Raw genomic sequence first — 18,289 nt, forward strand, 5'->3', positions numbered from 1 at the left:
AATTTTGCCCAAGCTGATAAAATGATGCAAATTTTCCAAATATATAAAGATCTTTGAATTTGATTAAGCCCTTCTCCCTCCAAACATGGTGGATTTATCACCCAGGGGAGGCAAAAGAGCATATCGGTGCCTGCACAGAGGAGTTTGACAATTCAAGGACACCTCTAATTGGTTTAAAATACGCACAGATTGTTTTGGAACAAACCCTAGTTTCTTAAAAACCTCAGCTTTCCCCACTCTGGAGAAAAGCAGGGCCTCTAAAGAGGAGTCCCTTACTACGTCAGCCTCCATTATAACCCAAAGGGGGGTGTTAGAATTAGTAAGATCTGGGGATGTCTGGTGCCAGAAGGTCAACGCTCGTAGATTTGTCTATTCTAGGATTCTTGTTGTTCCATATGTAAGACGTGATAATCGAGTCCAATTCCTTAAAGAAAGAGGAAGTGAGATAAAGAGGAAGATTCTGGCAAAGATGCAAAAATCTAGGAAGAGAGACCATTTTTATGGAATTTATACGACCAATCGTGGATAAGGGAAGAATTTTCCATGACTCCATATTATGCTTTAATATGGATAAAAATAATTTGGGATCATTAGGGACAGTCAATCCAAGATATGTGAAATTGTCATTAACAGGTTTTAGATGAAGGCATATCCTGAAATTTTGCCAAATGAGGTGATCAAATTAAGATAAATCTTCTGCTCGCGATTTATCGACGACTGTTCACATTTTGGAGATCAAGTAACGATGGAGGTGATTTCAACTCATAGAGGACATTCAACATTAGGCCTGAGCAACACCAGATTATCTTACGCCAACATACCAGGAAAGAAATGACCAGTCGCCTCATTTCTTAACCTCGACAAGTTCACGTGTGTAGTTCACTTACACCACAAGGGGGCGACATTCATTCATACCTACAATCATAAAGCATGGATTTATTGACTGTTTTATTGAATCTTAGCCCGTGTTACATTCAAAGCAGGTTTCACATTTAACAGTTTACATACATTCGTTCACATACAGTGACTGACAACTGTGCACATTCATTTAACACAAATATATTCTTCTAGTAGCCTAAATCTTTGCAATGCATATAGATGATTTATCCGAGTATTCACACATAAAAACATCAGTCCTTCAACATGCATCGGATTCACTAACACTAGATTCAATTTTGCCTGAGTTACAGAGAAATTCTGTAGCGTGCAAAAAATCCACACGGAAATCACGTCACTGAGAAAAATAACCAAAAACTAAAATACAACTTAAAACAAACAATTAAAACATCGTCTCAAGAACAGGAAGAGGAAATGTTAAATAGAAAAAAGTGAGCTTTTTCTTGATATGAGGCAAGATTTTATAAAAACTGAACAGTTTCACACAAAAAATAAATCCTTGTCCTGGTTAAGTCGACCTGCCTTGTAAATTCAAAAGAGATCTTATTAAATAAAAAATGTAAAAGATTAAAACGAGTGCGTGTAAGCAGGATGATTTGTTCAATCCATTCTTAAAGACATCGTTAATGTCAACTAATAAAACACACCCGCTGCCTTTATCACCGTTTTCAAAGCCCTGAGTTAAAACAGAAAAGTGGTTCCACAACCGACATTTAAAATCAAAGAATATTAACAGACACAAAACACAAAACTCCTACAAACATCAGGAAATAAAAGGACCCTGAAACTCAAGCATCAACAGAAACAATTCAAATGTTTTCTTAAATTTCATATCAAGCAGCAGATGCATTAAAGGTTCCCGTGGACCTCAAGAGACAACCTCAGAGAACGTGTCTGTACCAAACTCTGCAGTTTCTGTGGTAGCTGCTTGCTTCTGTCGGCACAGGGGGGACGTGTTTGTATACCAGCCATTTATAAACTGCACTGAGACTCAAAGCTTTACACTTTACACCACTTTAAAGAAAAGCAGGTACCTCTTTGTCTTGTTCAGCAGGCAAACCTTTGCCAAAATGAGCGTATTTAATATTAAAGTAAATAAGAAGAGCTAGCTTCACAGCATTAGCCTAAGTCCACCGGCTCTGAGACCTCAGACTTCAGACTTATTCCATTTCCTCTATAATTATTACAGAACTGTAGCTCATGGGGCTGAAAGGTGCTTTACGCCTGCAGTCTTTTAATTCGCCAGCAGGGGGTGAAAACGAGTCCAATCATGTAGACGTCTGAATCATCTGAAAACAACGCTCTGTTCCGTTGATATGTGAGCTCAGCCAACTCTTTCCTGATGAGTTTACGGTCTTATTGAATAAAACACGATGTTCACTTTGGAAATAAAGGTCCCATCATTATGCTTTAGCTTGGAGCCATCTTGGGTTAAGGTGCTGCTGTAAGACTGTGAGGTATCCCCCTGTGTCTCAGTCACATCTGCGACACGCTCGCGACGTTTGGTTTTAGGCTGCGGTAAAAACACGACTCAAATACTGAGGTAAACATTAAAAATCTCAAACTGCTTTCCAAGGATTCTTACACTCTCCTACTTTCACGATGTCTTTGGCGATAACTGTCCGGCTAAACCAGCTGCAAGTTAAGGCGTCTTCAGTTACTCCACCACCTTCAGCTCAGGCTCGAGCTCCGCCCGGCTGCTCAGAGAGCAGATCTCCACAGGCCTGTTTATGCTGGCGCCCTCCTCCGGAGTGACCAGTGGATCCTTCCCGAGACTAACTTTCCTTTTTTGCCACATGTGGAGCGATCCGAGAATCATGATGCAGATGCACAAGGCCAGCATGAGTGAAACACCTACGAGCTCACCGTAGTAACTCTTCTCCTTCGGAGTCACGTCGTCGAGCTGCACTCCGTACTGTGTGTCAGAACTACTGCTCTGAAGGTTCCTGTTTGTTCCGCGATGTTCTTTGGAGGTCACCTTGCCCGTAGGACTGGTTGTAAATCCATTCTTTCTGTCATCGGTGGTGTATTCATTGGTGTGTATGAGCCGTGTCGGAGACATTGTTGGATCGTCGGTAACAATGCTCTCGTAGGTCTCGTCCGGCCCTGCAGTTTCATGGGTTCTTGGGGTCAAGTTAGAGCGCATCAGCTGTACGTCATAGCTTTCAACTACTTGTTTGTACCCGGCTTCCTCTGCCTCACAGCGGTAGACCCCTGAAGTGTCGTTAGTGACGACGAAGCTGAGACTGCCGTCATCTGATTGGATGAAGAGCTTCTCTGACTGAGGGAAGGCCCAGGTCAGAGTGGCCAAGTTGGAAGGTGTCAGACACGAAAGCCTCACCACTTCATTCATGTGAGCGCGGACCACTGCAGGCAGCAATGTTACAGCATCAAGGTTAAAACTCTGAGCTTGTTTCCAGAATACGTTCAACAGAATTTCTCAGTCTCCGTATCTGCCAACAGATTTGTACATCACCTGTGATCTTCTCGGCCTCGGTTTGCCCCTGACATTTGTCGTCCACATTACTGTCTTCCAGGTTCTGAACCCTGAAAAGGAAAACAACATTGTGTGTGAACCTTTAGCTTCTCACGACAACAAAAAATCCTCGAACATTTTTTACATCTTCATGTTTTGCAGATTGTCCGTTGGTTGTAGAGCTGTTGGCCCTTTGCTTCCACATTCATCCTTTCACAGGACATGCTCCACCTGCAGCTTTAAGCATGGTCGAAGCTCCAGCTCACCCATTCATCACCTAATTTAATGTCCCCACATTAAATAAAGCCCTCTTTCTCAGGTGGTTGCAGCTTTGTTAAATTAGAGAATGTATTGCTTTTGTGCAGTTTCTTTAAATGTGTACAATGACAATAAAGGGCTATTCTATTTTACTCTAGTCCTAAAATAAACACAGGTGATAGTTTTCGAGCTGCAGCGACGTGTACATTTTGATGGTCTACGTGTCAGAAACACCAGAGAGTATCTGCTATATGTGGCATCACTCTCAGCGCTGCAAAGACAACTCCGATGAATGAATAGCGACAATTACAATTATTACAACAACGGTTGCCAGAGTCCTGCGGCTGAATTGTTGCTGAAATAATTTTAACTAAAATCAGGGTTTCAGAAATGTTAGTGTTATTTATCCAGGGCTGAAAAGCCGGCGATGGTTTCATCTAAAGCATCTAATCATTTCAAGACTCATTTCTTAAAGTGTAGTAGATAAAAAGACAAATATCAATCAGGAATCTTAAAGAAAGCTGATGGTTTGTTTTGTATGTGCAGGTCACATCTGTTCTGGACTATCTCAGAGTGAGTTTTACTTACATGTCCTCATGACCACCATGCACACGGGCACAGGCCCTGCTAGCGCGGCTCCATCCACACAGAGGATCTCTGGCCAGGAGACACTGACTGCAGGTTGTGTAGGTCGAGCAGTTGGCCACGGGTACGGCAGTCACGCCTTCAGATGTCCCCACATAGAGGACTCCCTGCAGGAGCAGAGAAACAGACGAATGCGAATCTGACAGATCTCTCAGGTTTCAGAGCGCAGGTGTTCAAATCTGTGAGACGCAGTCGTCCTGTACACATCTCTACCTGCACCCGCGTGAAGGCTCGTGCTTCCCAGTAGTTCTCTAAGATTAACTTTTGATCTTTTTATTTTTTGGGTGCGAGTCAAAAACATTTGAATGTGAACAGGATGCTTTGTTTGCTGATCAGTCAATGAATTGTGCAGTTTACCTTGGAGGTGGAGAGGACCACGCTTTGGACCGTCTGAGGCTGGGCGAAGAGCTGAATCTCCTCAATGACCCAAGGACCCTGATCAAGCAAAACCACTTTGTGGAGAAATCCAGACTCTTGGACAGTAGAGAGAAGCGATAAGTCGTTTTAAGTCATGCAAGAACCACAACTACCCTTCAAAGCTCGTTACTACAAGCAGGATGTGACCGTTTACATCACTGAACTATCATTTTGATCACATGTCCATGCACTGACTGCTTGGGCTCGTCTATGTTCACAGTCTCACCTGTGATGAGGAAGAGGAGGGTATGCTGTTCATCGTTGGCTGCGCGTGCTCTCATCACAGCCACGCGACTGTACTGCTGCTCCGATGAGACGACGACCGGACCTTTGTCGACAGGCGTCACAGGGTTTGTGGTCAGGAAACTCTTCTTCACTTCCCCCAAAACAGCGTCAGTAGAATTGCCAAGTCCACACTGTCAGGAGAACATAGAGGGTCAAACAGTAAGATCTGGAAACACAGCTCGTTTTATGACAAACGGCATTAAATCATTTTTGTTTTTATGGCATTTTCTGCTGCATCTTATTCTCCTCGAGCGGGTTAATGAAGAAACGTTTTTAGTAAAGTGCAGATGGAAACTTGAAAGGTGCTTACAGTATGTCTGACATAAATTAGCAAATCTATCTTTGATTTTACGATTGCTTTGAGGATTCAGGAAGTCTAGAAAGAAATGAACCCCCCCACCGTTCCCAGGTAGCTGTGCGTTTCCTGTTGCGTACTCCACTGGTGGGTCCCCGTTACGAAGGTCCTGTAGCTCCCCTTGAACACGTCTTTGATGTCCTCAAGTCTGAAGACACAAACTGCAGACTCTGGACCTCTGGACCTGAAATAAACCAGATTGCAGCGGTTACCTCGACGTCCTTAAGACAGATTTGAGACGTCCTGACTTGAACAGGTACGTTTAGAAACAGAGCTAACGTGCTAAAGTTGTGGGTTTGTTTTATTTGAGTCAACAATGATTGGCCTAAAACCAGGACATACACGAGATCCTGCTGAATTTGATGGTTCTGTTGCTTTCGCTGCCATGGTTACCAAATATCCCATACATTAAAGGAAAATGTGCCCAAAGACGCAGTTCAAGAAAGAATCTCATGTCAGCCCAGCGATGATCCAGTGAAGACTCCTCTGATCTTCCACTGTTTATTTTAACGTGACTGTCTCTTAAAAACTTGGTTTATTGAAATTGTCTCACGCATGAACATAAAGACGGCACAAATTTGCTCTTGTACAGTAAATCTCTCAGCTGTGAAGGGGGTCTCTGGGGTATCGGGCCCCCTGGGCAGGCAGGAAGGGACCATTTTTCTTTTTCTGCTACTAGTTTGTGTTTGTCGACCATGGAGCCATGCCACCCTGGCTCATGTGGTTTTCATCGCTCAGTCCCAAATAAGTAATTGGCAGAACCACAGCATGGAAAACGCTTTGTAAGAGCAGCCACCAATCACTCATCTGAACATCCAAGCTGGGAAATTCGGGGGTTGATCCTCAGCTGTTTATTTGGCAGTAACTAGATGTAAACATGGCTTTAATAAAAAATGTGACAGTTAAAACATTTAAGACCAGAACAATCCAAACATCATCCCTCTTATTTCCTGTTTACCTACCACTGAGTCGTGAAGACACCGTAGAACAGAGTGTCAGCAATGTCGCCGCCCTCTGGTGGCGGGAGGGTGAACACATCCTGGAGAATATTGAAGGGAAGCTGTTTCTCAAACTGACAGAGCAGAGTGGCTTTGGTAAAGGACGTCCATTTCTTCTGCAGAGTCCTCACTCCACCAACATCATCCTGTAAAACCAGCACAGAACAATCCTTCATGTAATATTAATGGTAATACGCACATTCACATTATGCGCTCTCGCTGTTTGCTGTCACCTTGCAGACTTGAGCCACCCGAGCGGTTTTCAGATCCTCTACGTAACTGAACTCTTTTCCAACTTCACTAAAGAAGAAGTAGAGTTTCCCCTCTGCTGGGTCCAGTGATGAGCTGACAAATGTAGGCTCTGAAATACAGAAGTGCAGGAAGTGAGTACAGAACAGAGTCTGTGCCATGTGGTCTGAATACATCTGGAGCGTACAAAGTACTCAGCTGACAGACCGATGGGTGGAGAAAGAGTCAACACATAATATGATGTGTTTATGTGCAGCAGACATAACTTTTTAAAACGACAAAGACACTGCGACGTCTAAGACAAAGAGGAAATGAGCAGCTGGAGACAGAACGCAGGGAATTCTGCAGACCTCACAGCTGTGGTTTGGTTGAAAGTATTTGAGCTGACACAAACATGTCTGATCCATGTTTACGAGGTTTTTGTGGTTTTTCCATGTCAGTGTTTTAAAGAACAGTAGTTATGACCAACATCTAAGTGTTGGCAGAGTCACTGCCTCGATGTGTAAGACGCTGATTCACATCGAGGCTACTGCAGCAGGTTATGGGAAGCTTTTTCTGCTTCTTCATTAATAAAAATGTAGTTTAAATGTCAGGAACACGTCTCTTGAGTTACTTCACAACAACCTCATCACAGGAATATCCGAGCTTTAGTAGGCGGACCTAATAATTGAGGATTTTGCTTGTGGATGCTCAGGAGGAGCAGCAGCTCCAACAAAGACGCAGAGTAGCTTTGAACCGGACAGAACCTTTGCTGTTTCGGACCCCATAGACCCAACCTCCAAGGGCCAAGAAGAGTTTGTCCATTTGTACAAAACCTGGCACTGAATGTGCAACGATTTATATTTGCCACTAAGGCTTTGGCCTCCCTGCCCTACCATGCCCATGCAGGATGCTGCAGCATAAACACTGTGCCCTGGCTGACATTGGTCAGCTGGATGTGTAGAAGAGTGACGTCCTTCATCCTGGTCTTTAGTGGCACCAAATGTTATATGTGGAACCTGTTTAAACAGGAACAATGAAGAGACACCTAGGCTCCGGTAACTGGACAGGTGCTTTGGTTTGTGCGTCGAGTGGACAGTTTTACTGAGATGCTGACGAAGACTCAGATATGAGAAGATGAGACCTGAACACCAGTGTGGATGACTCCAGTCCCATCTTTGCACAGTTCTGAGTCCAGGATGGATTATAAAGCTACTTTTTTTAACATATTAAAGATCGGACACCCCAATCATTACACTGCATATGTCAACTGCACTCCAACTTGAGGCTGGAAACCAAGGCCTGAGTTTCACCTGCTCAAAAACTAAAGTAATCCCACACACGTGGCTTTTTTAAATAATTCTCTTTCACCACCTTGAGTTTGGGGGTGTGACAGGACTCCTACGCGTGCTCCTATATTAGTGGTGGTTTCAGCGGTGAGACATATCACATTATCACAGATATGCATTTAGGTGTGTGAGACAGATGTCAGTAATTATTTTTACCATTTGTGGCCAACAGCCCACATTCGATGACACTGATGCAGATCCATGAGTGTGATATGGACTAAAGCGTGATGCAGTTACAGCCACACGTGGGGACATCTACCAAACATCAGGGTAACAGCAGAAGCTTACACATAACACTACACTTAGATTAGTCCTTCTTTAAATATATGAGTTTTCTGCTTTCCTTGCTTGATGAGCTAAGAGGTGAAAAAGGGGCGGAGCAAGCCTATATGTAGACCTGCAAAGTGGGTCATACCACAACTCTGGGTCATCGGGGGGAAATGGAATTTGTTACGCTAGTTTCAGTCCGGTTCTTGTGTGTTTGTGATGCCATATTTTAGGGTTTTTCATTTGCCTGAAATTGCAGTGAAATTCAGGTGTAAAGCAGAAAAGTCCAGTTTGTTCTTTTAGTTTCTGCACCCATTAGTTTCTTTGTGACAAAGCTTTTTACAGCTTGATTTATCCTGATCATGTTCGCTCACCTTCCAGTAGGCGGATCGACGTCTCCAGGCTGACGTCTGGACGGCCGTCTTTGCTGAAGTATCGCAAAATCTGTGGTTTGATTCCTCTGAAGTCGGTTTTTGTGGCTGTGAACAGCTCGCCGTCTGCACATAAATAAACAGGAGAGCTCCGGGTGTTTGTTTTAAAGCACATATTAACGTGAGAACATACAACAAATGCTGCTCTGCTTTGGTCAAATAACAACACAGTACACATTATGTACTGTGTATTATTCATGTGTGCCAACTCGCACATCAGTGTTAATATTCCTCGCATTAGCGATCGTAGTAACCAGTGTGTCGTGAAAACAGCCGTACATCTGATACATTTTTAAATATATTTTTGGCTCTTTTATTAGATTGATGCAGTGCATGCAGGAGATAACACAGTACGCGCTGCTGTGCACAGGGAAGGAAATGACGCTCCGTGTCAGAGAGTAAACCCTGCTGCTGTTTGGTTTGTGGGTCACAGCCAGTGACACCATGCCACCCACAGATGCTGTGCTTCATATGAAATTCTCTCATGCAACTGTGGTTTGTGCAAAAGGTGAAACAAAACTTTTTTTATTGCAACTGACATCCAACGTGAATCAGATAGTTTTCCACTTGTTTTTGAAAGCATTGCATCCTACACATTAAAGGTCACAAAGTTAAGGCTACAGATTTCTCCACTGAAACTTATATTGCAACAAAAACACAAGAAAATATGGAAATTAAGTGAGAAATAACGTTTCATTTATAATGTAATTAAAGCTAAACTTTTGGCTCAAACTGAATACTCCATTACTGCGTTTTTATTTTAAAAAAAGAACCGAAGTAAAACTGTGACTGAAACTTAATAAAAGCTAAACATTCACTCTCAGTTACTCTGAAACTAAACTGAAATGTGTAAAAAAAAAAAAAAAAAACTCTGGAAAGAACTGAAACTAAACTTCTGCAAAACAAAAGGAAGATAAAAAACAAAATAATGAAAAGTAGTTTAAATTCAGATTCAAATTTTGCAGCACTCCTCATCCCCAAAATATCAACTCTGCAAAGATTCTTGCTGAGTTACGTGCAAACAGCTTGAGGTTTGACCACTTTATCGCTGAATGCGAGCCCAGCGGAAAGTTGCAACTCAGCACACTGACCTGCGATGACGACGGCGCTCCTCTCGAAGGGGCTGAACGGACAGCGACCTTTAGCGCTGACTTTTTTGACAATGGAGAAGCTTTGGGTGTCCTGATGAAGACAAACAAAAGCTCAGCTGAACATCCAACTGTGTCTGAGCTGTTAGGAAGCATTTATATAGGACATAAGATTTTTCTCATCTGGTTGAAGCTGACAGCATGTATGAACTTACGATGTACGCTTCTTGGGGGCTGTAAGCGTAGCTGCCACAGGTGTAGAGATGGGTGGAGTTTAGAGGTTGCAACACGTGGATAAAGTTTGGACATTCATTCTGCAAAACAACAGAAACTGAATAAAATCTCTACATTTTTCCTTTACGTCCTCTCCCATACGTACTCCTGTTGACTCCTCCGCAGCTTTAAACAGTACGAAGCTCTTCTGGTTAAAATATCTCAAAGTTTTATCTTTGGTGGGTGTTCTTGCTTTTTTATATCCAGCTACATTAGGGCCAGGTAGAAAAGGGAGGGACCAACGTGGAGTGAAGCGATGTGGTCCAGGAATCGGGGTTTCAATTCTCTGCAGCGTTAAATACATTTGGATTGTTCCTTACTGGTGAAAATTCACCATACAGTGAAAAGAAAAAGTGTTCATATTCATACACAATTGCTGCTGTGTGTGGATTTTATATTTACCATTAAATCCTTTCCTTTCCCCGTGCAATCCGATGTCTCTTTATCAGACGGACTCCACTGCACCTGAACAAAACACAGACGAACTGTTGGGCATCACGGGACCTCAGCAGTAAAAGTAATAATATTTCAGTAAAATTCAAACAGTTTCTTCTGAGCACCTTCTTGTTCAGTCTGATGACATCACTCTGGTTAACGTCCAGTGACAGGATGGCGTTTTGTGCACCAACGTAAAGAGTGGAGCTGTCGCTGCTCAGCAGCAGAGCGGTGGTGTTGTGGAGGTCACCGTGGCCAAAGTGGAGCAGAGGTCTCTCCGTGGAGTCTGGACACAAACACACAGAAACCACAGCAGCTGTTACCGTCTGAGGAAACTCCAGGTTGCACAGGAGCTGGACTCAAGACGACACTCGGGGCTGGATGCACAGCAGATTCAAAGAGAAATCTAACCTGAGGATCTCAGCAAACACTTGGAGGAAGCTAATATTAAGCAAACATAAGGGCCTTGCTCTACAAGCTCACACGCAGGGTGATTCAGGCGCAGCGTGTCTGAGCCGTGTGTGGGAAAACGCTCTGTAACCTTTAAGGACGCCGCAGAAGGGTCATTACACGGGGCGGGTCAATTTAAAGAGATACGTTTAGATAAGTGTTAGTCAGAAGTGCAAACAGAGCAAAGAAAGCAAGTTTATCAAACATGAAAACATCGAAACAAAGTTCCTGCGATTTCTTTTGAAGTTTTACAGCTTCGCTCTGCACTGTGGTTTCTGCTGAGCTTATCTTCAGACAGGGATAAATAAAGACGGAGACTACAACAGGAGGTGAGAGGACGCAGCTCAGCGAGCACCCGCAACATGTCGTGCACTTCACTCACCAGCTGACCGGCACAGAGACAGCAGCACTGCCTGTTTGTGAGGCTGCAGGTTTGGAGAGGATGTGGTTCAGAGCTGCAGAGAAACTCTCCACATATGAACGATAAGATTTAAAAATAAGAAACATCTCAGCAGCAGATTTCTCAGTAGACTTGTTTACAGTGTCTCAGTCGCACTGCTGCCATCTCTGCAATATTTCTGATCACGTGACATTTTATTGATTTACTCCTTTAAGCTTGAGTAAAGATGGCCCCTTCTTACTGACGCGACTCACTTGTACTGCTTTCTGCTCGTTAGAGTTTTGAATGTTACATCTGAACGCTTTTAAGAACTTAACAGGAAGCTGGCTCAGTACTTCCTGCGCTTCCTGGCTATTATTTATGAATGCAGATATATTTGTGCAAAGGCTACTTCCACACATAAACGCCAAAAACGAAGGAAAACGCTGCCAGAAACATACCAAGCAACAGGTGGCGATATATTCCTAACCTGTAGAAATGTTGGCCAATCAGAAACAGTAAAACAAGTAAACAAAGATGGCGCATAGAAGCAGCACTGACTCGTTTAAACGCTGCAGAGAGTAAAATTAACAGTATTGTAGAAATTCATTTCACCGAAACAATAACGTGGCGCACAGCGTGACGTCACAAAAGGCGCACACCTGCGTTTTCTGCGTTTTCCTCGTCCGCACGTAAACGTGAAAACAGTTTTTTTAAATCTCCATCCTGGCAGGAGTTTTTAAAAATCTGTTTTCAGTGACCGAAAACGCCGTTTACGTGTGGAAGAAAGCTGCGAACGCATCAGAAAAATCAGCTTTTTCAAAAATACGCGTGTAGGCGTGGACGTAGCCGAAGACAATAAAACGTAAAGTCGCCATCAGCTAACGGGACCCTCGTTTGCGTCGCAGACTTTTAGCCTAACAGGGTGACCATATTTGGATTTCCAAAGGCAGGAAGAGCTTTAATACTATTGTTTGCTTAAAGAAAACGTTAACACACCTAAACAATGCTTTCTCTGTGCGGTTAATGAATAAAAACTGTCATGTAGGCTTTTTGCTCAACAATTGCAAAAAAAGAGGCCGGTTGGGGACGTACTTTTAGCTTGCATGACTCACACTCGCAATGTAACGAGCAACCAGAAATCTTACCAGATATTTCAATCTTTTCACAGAGATTAGTTTGATACCAACAACTCAAATAAAATAACTGAACAGCAAACTGCCAGGAGCCACTGAAGGTCATAAAACCTGAAAATTATCTGAAAGCTGGAGGATTTGAGAATCTGTGACATACAAAATAAGGAAATGTTTCTGTCAGCAGAGAACCTGAAGCAGTGACCACGTTAACTTTGTCCTGAAACAGCCGTCCGACGATCGACCCACCGGAGGCTTGTTCACCTCAAACGTGCCTGATCAATGACGTCACCTTCACAGGATATTCACTAAAACATCAACGCAAAACCACAGATGTGTGTCCATTCTGTGTTTCAAGAGAAATATAAAGAAATGAGGGGCAGCTCAAAGACTTTTGCACAGTACTGGGGTGAAAATGTGAGCGCTGATGAATTCCTGCAACCTTTCACAGGTTTTTAAGGACTCTGCACCCACTGAACTTGTTTTTAATAGTTCAGCACGTGTGCTTTTTAAATTGTTTTTGTTTGTTTGTTTGTTTTTTGTTGTTAGAATCTGAATGCTTGAAAGTAATAAGAAGCATCAGAAAAAAGAAAAAGTGTCCGATTTTATTCTGACCGAAGAGGGACGGTCTGAAACTGCTCAGTGGAGCCACTTCAGGACCAAAAGAATGCTCATCATCTGAACACCAACAGATCAAACTGACAGAAAAGCGTCTCCTAATCACAAACACCAGACTCCGATCAGCAGAAGTCCTGTCAGAGGAAGTTTGTCTGGTCTCAGAGGACGAGGAGCGCCGACAGCTTTCCAAGAAGCGCCGCTCAGGGCGGCTCAGACATGTCGCAATTCACTGCGAAGGACAGAAAAGTGAAGCGAATCCTTGCTGAGGATCAGTGACGGCAACAAAACGCCTCTCACTGTTTTCTGCTTTTGTTCGCTGTTCCCTTCACAGCTTCTTCCTTTGTGTTTTCCCTCGACTTCTCTCTTCTTTAACTAAATCTGCTTTTTGTTTGAAGCCTCACTCTAGCTCATAACCTGGTGAAAATATAAACCCTCTCATTATCACACATGCCACAGAGTGGTTGATTATGGTTTTTAATATATATATACGTTTCCCCATGACAGCGACCGCGAGAACATGCAGTCATCTCAGCCTCAGCTGACCTCATTTTGTTGTGATAGAAGAACTAAATAAACCAGATCCGAGTTCTGAGTTGATCCGATTGTTGGAGCAGTCGCAGAGAGGCCTGGCAGGATCAGTTCAAACAACTTGATCACCTGGAGGAGGGGTGGGCAACTCCAGGCGTCAGGTTTTAGGTGTTTCAGCTGATTTAAACGGCTGAATGAGCTCCTCAACATGTCCTGAAGTTCTCCAGAGGCCTGGTAATGAACTAATCATGAGATTCAGGTGTGCTGACCCAGGGTGATCTCAAACCTGCAGCATGTTGTAACTTGGAGACTGTTGACAGGTGACTTCATTAAATTTAGTAAAGTGGCTTATCGAGTTTCACAGTTTGAAACATTAATGCTTGGCAGTGAAATCTTCCTTAAATCTTGCTAAACTGTGTCTTATACGCAGTTCTGGTTTCATCACAACTTACTTCTGCTTTCCAATCTCACCGCAGGCATGAATGAACGTCTGTTACCATAGTTACGCTGACTCAGACTGGTTTTTATGGGTTTTTATGTGTCACTAAATGCCCGCATGAATAACGATCTGATGGCCACAAAAGTCCCGAAAACACTAAGACGAACGGCTTGATGTGAGGTGTGCTGCAGTTTTAGGAGCCAGCGTGCGCTGACAGATTTATGATGTCATAGTGTCCCCCGCCGTCCTCTCCAGCATTCACAGCAGAGCGTTTAAACACACCTCATCTAATCAAAGACATTAAAGAGCCGCTGAAGGAGTCCTGAGTGGAAAACTAGAGAATTCTGCAGCAGTTCTGCAAAGAGCCAATCAGCAGCCTGACCGGGAAACTCATGAGCCAATCGCGTGGCTGCAGCGATGCACCCCACACGGTCACAGGTGTGTGTTGGCAGAGAGAGGAAAGATGTTTAATGTGCTCATCCACTGATTGCTGTGCCGTCGTCCTCGTTGATCTGCTCTCCTCTGATTCGGTGTTGGTGCTGAGTCCAGCGCTTGGTTTCTGCTCTTCGTTTTTCTCGGGCTCCCTTGTTTGTGTTTGACCTTTATAACAAATTTGTTGCACATTCAAAAGTTTCTTAAAGTGCAGCATTGCTCCAAGGTTTTGAATATGGATTCAGGAGCTTAACAGATGTACAAAAGTTTTCTCACCAACCTTTTCTCAGCGTGCTTTAATTAGCTGTTTGTTGTTGTTGTTTCAAGCTCTGGGGGGAGATGTGAGGGACTTTCATCACGTCGTCACTGTGGCTGCGTGAGGCTGTGTGAAACACGGCGCTAGCCACCATAACCAGAACCATAACCATGTGAAAAGGCTGTCAAAGTCGCAGGCTTTTGAAACTGGCCGAGCGTGAGACAGAAGAGACTGATACAGGCCGGACGAGCCAGCCATCGGTGAACTGCAGCCAGTCTGGAGAGGCTGGAAGATGATCTAGCAAATGAGAAAGTCACCATACCTTGCTGCTGCGCACCAAGCAACACTGTAAAGGAAGAACTTCTGGACAGACTCCAGGGTTGTACTTGGGTACATCAACAACATGTATGTATGTATATATATATATATATATATATATATATATATATATATATATATATATATATATATATATATATATATATATATATATGAGAAGAGCTCGAGAGGATGTGGAGGGTGAAGGTAACGGTGGTCCCCGTGGTAATCGGAGCACTAGGTGCGGTGACTCCCAAGCTAGGCGAGTGGCTCCAGCAGATCCCGGGAACAACATCGGAGATCTCTGTCCAGAAGAGCGCAGTCCTGGGAACAGCTAAGATACTGCGCAGGACCCTCAAGCTCCCAGGCCTCTGGTAGAGGACCCGAGCTTGAAGGACAAAACCGCCCGCAGGGGCGTGCTGGGTGTTAGTTATATATATATATACTGTATATATATATATATATATATATATACACACAGTATGTATTGCAGTTGCCAACTCACTGTGGGATGTTTCTAGAAGGGATCTGAATGTTTGGTGACAGTCATCGAACAGGCAAGAACAAGTGGAGATCAACGATTTGACTCGTGGACCAGAAAATGAGAAAGGAGGGAGGACGATGTGACAGGAAGTGTATTGTTGCTCTCAGGGGCTGTTTAAGACAACGACTACATCCTTTACTGAATAAAGGCTTCATGCACAGATTATTCTGTTTCCATTTTGTAAAAAGCCTCAGGCTTTAAGGTCATTCTGAGTTTAGAAATCATCAGTGTTACATTTCTCTTTTTTGTGTAAATGGCCTTTAAATGGTCAGACATATTTGAGATATATTTTCACATATATTTGTTTTAAAAAGTTTCTGCTTCAGTTTAAAGTAGGAAAAAGGAGAAGCAGAAAGAAACGCATGTTACCTGTTAACAAGAAGCTGGCTGGCAGTGGCACGAGCTTCATCCATCCTTTAATAAGTGATAGCAAACTGTTGTTTAACAGAGTTTATGTGGAGCTGTAAACTAGTGAGATGATATAGTGACGCTTTCACCTGCTTGTGACTGTTTAAGCTAATGTTGGAGCTCTTTGTTCTCTTACACACAGGTGTTAATTGGCCGCTCTGGGATATAATAAATTTACCAATAAATCGATTAACCAAAGCTAGTGGTTTACTTGATGCCATTGCTCAACCCGATAAAGGCCCAACTTCTTTTCTGAAATGGAGAAGTGACTGTTGCACCAAGCTCTGAGTGCAGGCCTCCTGCTGAAGGTGCCGGGGGTCGTTTTGCACCCACACTGCTGTTACTGAGACTCGGAAGCTGTCGTGTGCCGTTCAGCCCGACGCTTCTCTCCGCAAACTTAGCCTGTCTCCAACTTCTGGAGCCTGACAGGATGCTGTCACGTCTGTCATCCTGCCTGTCAGCAGCAGTGTTAACTTACGTGACTGGTTCCAGTGAGCTGGAGCTGGCGGAGGTGCGAGTCTGTCCTCCAGCAGCTGTGTTTTTACACTGAAGGTGACAGAGGCTGCTCCCGATGGGGTTTGCATCATTTACATATGAATCAGAAGCAAAGAATGGAGAATGATGAAGTTCGCTCGGATTACGGGTTTGGGTGGGAGAATCTGGAAGTGCGGAGGTTCCCGCGAGAGTTGATGATGAATCCCAGCTGCTTCGATCCCACTGCTGTAAACACGTATACACGTTTCCAGCGTGCGAAGCCAAACGATTGCACAAACTCTCCTGGAAAACTCGCGGCCACAGCTGCAGCCTACAGAAAGCGATAGCTCTGAAAGTCCGTCCAGCTGACACAACATCTGGCACGACTCCTCTGTGCGTCCACGCCCCGCACAGCACAGCTTTGACCCGGCTGCATGTGACTGCACAACAGAAAAACACTGTGTGGACCGAGTTGGTGTCAGAAACGTGAAATACATCAGTTTGCACGCAGCGTGGGTGAAGTGCGGCGCCGGTGTAAGACAACGAAGGATTATTCCGCAGTGCGCGCTGGTGCGTTAATGTTTGCAACATGCAGCTATGTGTGAAATCTTTCCTGTTAGATCATTTTCCTGTTTTCAGACAAACTCGTCATATTCACGAGTCTCAGCTGAACATGTGACCGAACTCTGTTTCACAAGCTCGGAATGAGGACAGATCCCCGGGGAAGTGAACGCATCACAGCAGATATTACAAAGATAAGACCTTAGATGGTTCGTGCAAAGCGCCATCAGGCCGAACAGACGCATCTCTGCCGTGCAGGCGGACAGAAAATCAGCTGACTTTGAAGCAACAAAAAAAGCTTTTACATTGTTTTTCCAAGACAAACAGATGTGAAAACATCACCTCTCACATCACAGTAATCATTATTAACCCCGCACTGAGAAAATCTGCTTTTGGGAGCAAAACTAAAAAACATCCAAAGATTTCATAAACTTTTTTCCCTTTAAAGAAAAAACAGAACCGTCCAATAAAAAAGGAGGGACGGAGACTCTGCGAGACTCAAGCACAAAATTAAAACAAAGCGTTGGACTTACTGAGAGCGAAGGAGATCCGCGGAGGAGAGAGGGAACCCTCGGAGCTCAACAGGAGGTGGAGGAGGAGGAGGAGGACGGCTGGGAGAGCCATGATGGATGAGCTGGTGAAGGTGATGGAGCAGAGCTTTGTTAAACGTGCAGCTCGTCTGTCGCCTCTGCCGAGCTCTGAGTCAATGCGGCTCTGATCACTGAGCAACACGACCACAGCTTCCTCCTCGCAGCGGTCGGAGGTCAGAGGGAGGAGGGTGGAAGCTTCTCTGCACAGCCTCAGTGCTGGGCTGAGCTGGCTCGAGTCACGCTGTGCAGATAACACTTATTTTCACCAAAGACGCCAAAATGAGAGTCTCGTTTGTTCCTCTGAAAGCTGATCAGGAGACTTTGGTTTTCTCTTTGCTTCTCGTGTTCCTCTGCGGTGCTTCACCTTATTTCACATCCGCCCTCATCAACTCACTGCTTTTCCGTTTCACCCCATGGGGCACGCATGTACAGGAAGAAAAAGCATTGACCTACAAACCAGCGCGGTGGAGACGAGCGCTGAAGACCACTTCAACTAGTTTCTGCTCCAACGCGAAGAAGCCACCGAGCACGAGTGATGACCTTTAAAATGCAACTTACAACACTCACACGCCAATTTGTTAGTTACACCTGGTTTGAGTCCTTCCACCTTCAGACCTGCATTAATTCTTCATGGCAGAGATTCATCTAAACGCTGGAAACATCAGCAGAGCACCACGCAGCTGCTGCAGTGCTCTGCTGGGCAGGCGTCTGTTTGAGGTGCTGTGTGCTGGAAGCGCTCATCAGAAGATGTGCACAC

General features: G+C 44.2%; 1 protein-coding gene across 3 annotated transcripts; it reads right to left on the bottom strand.

Moving 5' to 3' along the window:
• Positions 1–931: 931 nt before the first annotated feature.
• On the bottom strand, positions 932–17,914 carry sema4aa (sema domain, immunoglobulin domain (Ig), transmembrane domain (TM) and short cytoplasmic domain, (semaphorin) 4Aa). 3 transcript variants are annotated; one of them, XM_082550284.1, is made up of 14 exons: positions 17,476–17,914; positions 10,528–10,688; positions 10,370–10,432; positions 9,910–10,008; positions 9,698–9,788; positions 8,550–8,672; positions 6,565–6,692; positions 6,296–6,477; positions 5,379–5,517; positions 4,920–5,109; positions 4,634–4,749; positions 4,220–4,383; positions 3,374–3,444; positions 932–3,264 (listed from the first exon to the last, which is right to left on the bottom strand). In XM_082550284.1, the coding sequence occupies exons 1-14, from the start codon at positions 17,564–17,566 to the stop codon at positions 2,555–2,557; spliced, it is 2,328 nt and encodes a 775-aa protein (XP_082406410.1). In that variant the 5' UTR covers positions 17,567–17,914; the 3' UTR covers positions 932–2,554. The 3 variants fall into 3 exon arrangements, with proteins under 3 accessions (XP_082406410.1, XP_082406409.1, XP_082406411.1); XM_082550283.1 differs by lacking the exon at positions 17,476–17,914 and adding an exon at positions 12,380–12,522; XM_082550285.1 differs by lacking the exon at positions 17,476–17,914 and adding an exon at positions 11,693–11,797.
• Positions 17,915–18,289: the final 375 nt, after the last annotated feature.

This window comes from Aulonocara stuartgranti (assembly GCF_965226115.1).
Source record: "Aulonocara stuartgranti genome assembly, chromosome: 11".
Lineage (NCBI taxonomy): Eukaryota > Metazoa > Chordata > Actinopteri > Cichliformes > Cichlidae > Aulonocara > Aulonocara stuartgranti.

Bases quoted from the DNA above. Each gene is read 5' to 3' on its own strand.
- sema4aa (XM_082550283.1), bottom strand. From the start codon at position 12,473: ATGACCTTCAGTGGCTCCTGGCAGTTTGCTGTTCAGTTATTTTATTTG. The intron at 10,433-10,527 runs GTGCTCAGAAGA...TGTTTTGTTCAG, and splicing joins TCATCAGACTGAACAAGAAG to GTGCAGTGGAGTCCGTCTGA. The intron at 8,673-9,697 runs GTCAGTGTGCTG...ATTTATGTGCAG, and splicing joins GAGCGCCGTCGTCATCGCAG to ACGGCGAGCTGTTCACAGCC.